General features: G+C 49.4%; 1 protein-coding gene across 1 annotated transcript; it reads left to right on the top strand.

The window, feature by feature from the left end:
• On the top strand, positions 1-6,990 carry LOC135896587 (uncharacterized). The gene is made up of 3 exons (XM_065425047.2): positions 1-1,714; positions 2,815-3,087; positions 5,921-6,990. The coding sequence occupies exons 1-3, from the start codon at positions 174-176 to the stop codon at positions 6,492-6,494; spliced, it is 2,388 nt and encodes a 795-aa protein (XP_065281119.2). The 5' UTR covers positions 1-173; the 3' UTR covers positions 6,495-6,990.

The raw sequence follows: 6,990 nt of genomic DNA, 5'->3' as shown, positions 1-6,990 counted from the left end.
TCACCACGAACGGTACGTGCCCATAGATCGTAAGGATCTGCATCTACACCTACAACGTGCGGGGGCGGAAATCACTCGAGATCCGTGTGAACCAGCTAAGTGTTTCGCAAAGTGAGCCTGCCTAAGAGAAATACGAGGCGGCAATTTAAAGCAGCACCCAAGGCAACACCGATATGGAATTCAAAGACAATGATTTCTCTCCGCCGTACAGAGCCAAGGCTGAAGAAAATCTCGTCGATGCCCACCCGCTTCCACGCGCACAGGATGGTGCCTTCGTCGTGTCTCTCAACTCTGAAGCTTCAATCGCCGGGAAAGATCTGATGCTCAAGGACCGTGGATTGTATGGAGCTCCGCTAGATCATCCAGCATCGAAAGCGGACGTGCCATTACTGAGGAGACGGCCGTCTGAAACTGTTGCTAGGGCACAATCCGAAATACCGAGACGCCATTCACTAGTCGTCCCATTGGCTCGTCAAACTTCAGTGTCGCCGACCGTCGGTTACAGGTCCCTGGCTCGCCAGATTTCACCAGCAAGGCTGAACCAACCGAAAGCGGCATGCAAATTGAAGCCTTCCTACTCAAGTTCCCAACCGCGTTCTCCAGCCGCAGAGCAAGTATATTTCAGTTCGCAGTGCCAGGAGACTCAGTTATTCGGAACGGGGTCCCCAGTTCCCTTCCTTGATATCCCATCGACCGCGGGATTCCAGAGTCACCTGCCCGCGTCACTGCTTAGAGGTGCGGACCTGCCCAACAACGCTTGCCAACCACAGCTAGCTCAAGCGACTTCACCAGCAGCAATGAGGAAGACGCAACGCGGAAGCGCAGCGACGTTTTCCACAACGACCGCGAAGGACAATGAGCTGAAGTCCGTGACTGAGTATTTCGACGAGCGTGCTGTGCCGATATTGGAATCACGTGGCACGCTCAGGCCGCGGTCATGGGACCCACCGCGCGAATCTCCTCGGCCACCACTGGCAGAGACACCAGAAGCCGCCACAGACGCGTTGTCGGCAGACAGATCCGAATTGGTTCGCCCCGCCGCAGCACAAGCTGCCGACCGGCTTCCCGAAGAGGACAACCCCCTCCAGACGTCCTCGCCGGGCGAGGCCCATGCCGAAGGCCCGCACGCGCCACCCCGCGTCCCGTGGGCTACGTTGGCCGTAGTGTGCATGCAGGTGCGAGCTCACTGGAACTACCTGCACAAACACTATCCCGAACGGTGCGCGAGCGTCTCAACAATATTGTTCGACGACCAGTGGGAGCGGGTGATATTCGCGGCATTCCACCATGCTGACGTCACTCACCTGGTTTGCGGCATGTTCTTCTTCTTCTTCAAGGGACTCGTGCTGGAAGCCGCGCTTAGTTTGGTGCACTTTGTCGCGCTCCTTGTCGTTGTCGTCGCTTCGGTGGGACTCGTCAACACCTTCTACGCCCTGATCTCCTGCGAGCTGACCGGCGAGCCCTACATTTGCACGATGTGCATGCATACGTTCGCCGGCGTCATTGTGGCTCTAGACATGATTATCCGGAGGTACCTCAGCGACTCGACCATCTACTACGGGGACCGCGAGTTCGGGATGAGGCCGCTCGTGTGTTCCATGTTCGAACTTCTCGTCCTCTGCTCGTGTTCTGACAAGAACGCGATGCCGATATTCAGTGGATATTTGACGGGAGCGTTCTTGTGTGGAACAACGCTGGGAAGCAGTATAGTCAGGTGAGATTTTGGTCTTGCGAAATAGTCACGCGTATGATGCATTCTTTTTTTCGCACGGTCAGACCCTTCAGGTGCAGCTGCGAGAATTAGGTGTAGTGAATAATGTACTGAAGGATATGTGCGGAAGGCGAGCGTCCTCAGGAATCCTACTGATAAAAATAAACTTGACCGGGAACTTGATGTCCGAACAGCGGGACTGACGTGCGAACATCCCTATATGAGGTCTCGCTTCTTTCTTAGTGACCAATCGTCACGAATAATTGATTTCTTTCCGGTTGGTTGTTCTGCTCAGAGAGGTTAGCGTGTAAATGAAAGGTCTGCAGCAGCATATAGACACCTGAAATTTTCTTTTGAAGCGCGACGAATACAAGTCTATCACCTTTTGCTAATATTGCAGCAATGCCTGCCGCGTCCTTGAACATTCTCTCTAAATGCGAGACTTTGTCAATATCGCTAAGTATGAATGAATGATTAATTGGATAATTGGCTGGACGGACGGACGGGCGGACGGATGGACCAATGGATGGATAAATGGGCGGGCGGAAGGGTGAAAACCTAATTCATCCCGAAAGTGCTATGCTACAAAGTTACTATGTAGCTACTATGTAGCATAGCAGCTACAAAGCTACTATGCTACTGCTATGCTACAAAGCCCCATTACAGAACTCTGCTGGTGCATGCTTGTATTACCATTTGTATCTGGTCTTGCTAGGTGCCAGGTGCTAGGAACGCCAGAAGTAGGAGGGTTAGGTAGCGGTAGCAAGCCTATTAGATGAGGTACTGATCGCGTTATCTTTTACACGAGGCGCCCGTTCCATGCCTGAGCGGAGAGTTCACCTGTGAGATGCACCGAGAGGTATACCAGACGCTTTGAAATATTTTCTTTTGAAACATTCCTGGAGGTATACGTGGTGATTAATCGGTGTAGTAGGGTGCGACATGCACATAAGTTCACCACAAGGTGACCACATAAAGGAATGAATCATTTATATAAAAAAAGGAAAGGTGTCTGCCGCAACAATCGTTGTGAAGTTTTTCGGCTATGAATATAGACGGTGTATCCACACTGCGGGATTTATCATTTCGTTCTGTCTTTTCAGGATTCCTAACCCGCGGAAGAATATTTACCTATGCGTCGTTCCAAACGTGCCAGTCACGTATTTCTTCGTCGCAGCTGTCAGCTTCGCCTTTTTGTGCGGGCCGTACACCGGCACTTCGACCGCGGATGAGTCAGCATTGACCTTTAGGTACCCAGTCTGGAAACCGCCCATTCTCACGGCGCTGTACCTGGACGACATTTACCAGGTAGCCTACGTCAGCCTATCCCTTTTGGCGGTGGGCCAGGACCTCGAACGCGACCTTGGTCACTTCAGGTGAGCCTTGCATGGTGCCCTCATTGCAGAACCTGTTTGCGGAATTCTGGTTTTGATTATCGTAGACAGGGAGCATTCTTCATGCTTGCGTGCTAAAGCGAGTCCGCATGAAGGCTCGCCAACTTCGATTAAGTGTCGAGCCTATACGAGGCGCCGTGATGTGAAGTTATGTTTAAGTAGAGCGCACAAAAATGAAAATGAACAATAACGTTCTACGAGCTGGGAGTCAAACGAAAACGCTAATTATTTCTTATAAGGAAAATGAGATAATACGACATAATCATGCAGGTATACTTTACCCCGCTGGTCGATCCCCTTGACTTGCAGTGTACGTACTTCAGCACTTCGGAACAGCATGCGTTGCCCATGGAAATAATTAGTTTGGTTGTAAGGGCAGCCAATCGTGCACCACGATTTTCACAGATTTTTCACTGGCCCCACCTGTCGCATTCTTCCGTCGTATGAACATACAAAATTCACAGAGGACGAGCTCGAAGGGATATTGTGGGCGTGCAGCGCGTTCAAACGTCATATCCTGCATTGTCACAATCGTTGAATGAGCAGTATAGTATAAGGCGTTGACATGCTGTAACAATACACTGGGTTGAAAAGTACGGTTGTTTACTTTTTATTGCTGGGCAAAAAATATTTTCTTTTTCTAAACAGAGCTATGTCAAATGGTACTGGTCACTCTTACTCCTACTTGCATGCAATCTTCCATGATTGCCCCATTTGCATCCAAGATTAGGGTCAGCATGAGTTCTCCAGTTCTGTGCTGTGTTTACATGCTTCGCTACGCACTATGTCTGGCTCGTTCGCAAGGACGCCCAACGGAGAAGTTGCGCCGCTTTTAAGCTTTCTAGGGCAGTCGTAGATGTTCTGTGCTGACGCACACCAATCTCTTTACTACGTTTTCCCCCGTCGAGAAAATTTGCCTTGTTTAATACTTTATATCCTGACGAAGCACATCACAGATAATTACTTTAATGTGGCGCAAGTCGACAATGGGGCGGCCATACTTGCAGCGACGCTGTTTCCTTCTCTTGTGTTACAGTTACGCGCCGCCGCGTGTTGGTCGTGGATTGAACCAAAATGGCAACTCCTACCATATACGAAATATGTCATAGAAGTCTTCCAATCCTTGTTTCACGGTTGGAGATTTTCATTCATTCATGCTCGTAGGTAGGCGCTAGGGAAAGGGATTAAACGATTAGCGTAGATTGTAGCTATTTAATAGTGACTGTAATGACTATTTTGGATAACTTTATATAGTCGCTTAATGTTTTAACTATATTGTGGTGACATATATAGTGACTGAAAACTAATGCAGCACAAGAACGTTCCTTGCACTGTCCGATCTAACGAGACAGACACCACGAGATGTCGCACTAGCCCTACACCGCTGGGTTCCCGGTATCATGTTTACGGAGCTAGTTTAAGGGCCGGCATGCACTCTTTCTTTAACGAGGGCCTGAAGGGAACGTGGAAGCAGCACATCTAAATGCTTCACGTCATGTGATCAGTAGAACGCATAACGGGTGCTTTATGAGCATAATATAAAGGAAACCCGTTTAATATGGCGGAAGATGATTAAATTTGACGTTTCCGACATTAGCCGGCGTGGGTGCACGATCATTGGAGGCTCTGGCGGTGCTACTGGGACAAAGAGGGTGAGCAGGGAGTGCGTAGCGAAAGTAGGCTTGCTGCATAGCAAGGACGAGAAGTCAGCGAGATGAGCATAACGGCACGCACGGAGAACACGGCTCATTAAAATGAAAGAAAGAAGAAAACAACACGTGCACACACATGCACAGCTGTATATGTCTAGCACAGTCTCTCTGACTTGCTCGGCACGTGTACCACACGCACTTCCCTCCCTTGATGAGGCTCCACTAACGGAGTGAGTGCTGGTCACGGAGCGGTGACGGCCAAGTGTCTGCGTTGATCTGGTTACCGACACCAATAACATTTATTGTGTATTTGCTGTGTGGGGGTGATGTAAAAAAGAGGGCGCATTTGGAACTGTTCTATAGGAGCTGTGCGTCAATAAAATAAAACCGAAATCGAGTATAGAATGGTCCTACCGTTCTTTTCTGACGCCTTTGTATCTGTCAGAAATGTAGATGACACTCTTGAATAAGCCTCTTTTTAAAAACTTGGCATACGGAAGGTCGACCAAACTAGAAACGAACTGTATTGGTTCGAGGTAGCTTTTAGGAAGCCGTGATTTGTTATGAGTCTCTTTCTTGTATTCTTTTCTTTGTGGCGAATATACCAGCATGACTGACATATAGCATATATGCCATACACGACCGATATACCTACAGTAATAGTTAATGAAATATACGATAACATGCAGTGCAAAATAAAAGCCTAGATATATGTAACCACTGTCACGGTTCGGGTTCTGGCGGGATATCCAAGAAGGGCAGTAGGATTTTGTTGACTTTGATCGGTTGTCTTCCGCTTAACAGATGCGTACATAGCCCCGATTTATATCAATAAAGTAGGTGAACCTAAACGTCGGTAAATTAAATCGCACATGATGTGAAAATACTTTCGTTGTATCACATATTCCTGATTATATTAGAACGGCAAGCAGCCCAGTATACAAGACCCCTTGTAATGTATTATCTTATGCCAATATTGGCGAGAAAATTCTAGATTTACATTATTATATTCAATATTTTGTTTGTTGCATGAAATTTAGTCGTTATTGTTACGTGAGGTTTAGGCTGCAGATAGAATCAGTTTCTTGACGTCATGCTTTTCTTTAGTGTCCCTTCAATGACCCGTCGGGGTGCGTTGTGTGACCAATGCATATTGGCCGCAGCTTCTTGTGCGTGGCTTCTGGGTTGCTGTTCGTCGGGCAACTGCTCCCGGATGGCCTCTCTTGGATCGTCTGGAGATACGCGGTCGCCTTCCGAAATGGCGTCCCTGCTCCGGTGCCGTCTTCATCAGGCTCGTCAAGCTGCGGCCTGGTCGGCACCTTGCTGGCCCTCAAGACCATCCGCCACCAGAGGCGTCGAGACCCGCGCGGCTACCAGGTGGCGTCGTTCACCATCCCGGTGCCCTTCTGGGTGGGCGTCCTGCTGGAGCTGGCACACCTACGTTTCTTCATACCGGGCTCCTCCACAGCCAGCCACGTCTTGGGAGTGCTCGCCGGCCTGATTGTAGCTCACTGCCGCGAAGGCTGTGGCATCATGGGCCGCAGCACCCGCGGGGCGAGGCGTTGCCCTCCGACCCGCAGCATTGTTTCGGATGAAGCCGAACAGGCGCCGGCTAACCTGTGGTGTCAGGTCTGCGCTGCTCGGACCGCCTCGCCCACTGCCTACCGCGTGCCCGAGCCAACCGTGCACCGAGATTCCGAGGTCCTCGCGGAAGACGACACTCTCTTCCAAGACTAAGTGGAACCATGCCGACTCAGCGGCACCGTCATCGTTCGCGTATGATCGATGTGTGTGGCTTTGTAAAGTCGTCACCCATGTAAACGGCGTAGGAAGACCTCCGCGTGTGGACGTGAACATGCCCGATTACTCATCTACTATAGTGTTTTTTTTTTCAGGGATGGAGCGCACCTATAGGAGCGTGCTCGGTGTTTCTGTTTGACATAACAAGCTAGAAATGTATATGTCGAGCACGTTAAATTCTACTTGCTTTTTATTTAGTTTTTCTTGTGATAGTTTTGCGAATTGGTTACGAGTAGACTAAAACTGTGCGACCTTTCACTGTACCGTGTAGGCAGCGGGCGCAGTAGAAGATGGCCTCCTTCAAATGTTATGCGAAGGGTGCAGATGTAGGCCTCACATCAGTTCGTATTACCTACGGATGTGTTTTATACGCTGTTAGCCATGCAGTTCAATATCTTATCCTTTACAAATCAGGTTTACGTGGATGTTTGCT

Source organism: Dermacentor albipictus, chromosome 6 (assembly GCF_038994185.2).
Source record: "Dermacentor albipictus isolate Rhodes 1998 colony chromosome 6, USDA_Dalb.pri_finalv2, whole genome shotgun sequence".
NCBI lineage: Eukaryota > Metazoa > Arthropoda > Arachnida > Ixodida > Ixodidae > Dermacentor > Dermacentor albipictus.
The sequence above is the reverse complement of the archived record's forward strand: the minus strand, read 5'-3'. Positions and strand labels throughout refer to the sequence as shown.

What these genes read in the sequence shown, in the direction of transcription:
- LOC135896587 (XM_065425047.2), top strand. Translation starts at nt 174, where the DNA reads ATGGAATTCAAAGACAATGATTTCTCTCCGCCGTACAGAGCCAAGGCT. An exon ending in CTGGGAAGCAGTATAGTCAG is followed by an intron (nt 1,715 to 2,814) that starts GTGAGATTTTGG and finishes CTGTCTTTTCAG; the next exon opens with GATTCCTAACCCGCGGAAGA. An exon ending in CGCGACCTTGGTCACTTCAG is followed by an intron (nt 3,088 to 5,920) that starts GTGAGCCTTGCA and finishes TATTGGCCGCAG; the next exon opens with CTTCTTGTGCGTGGCTTCTG.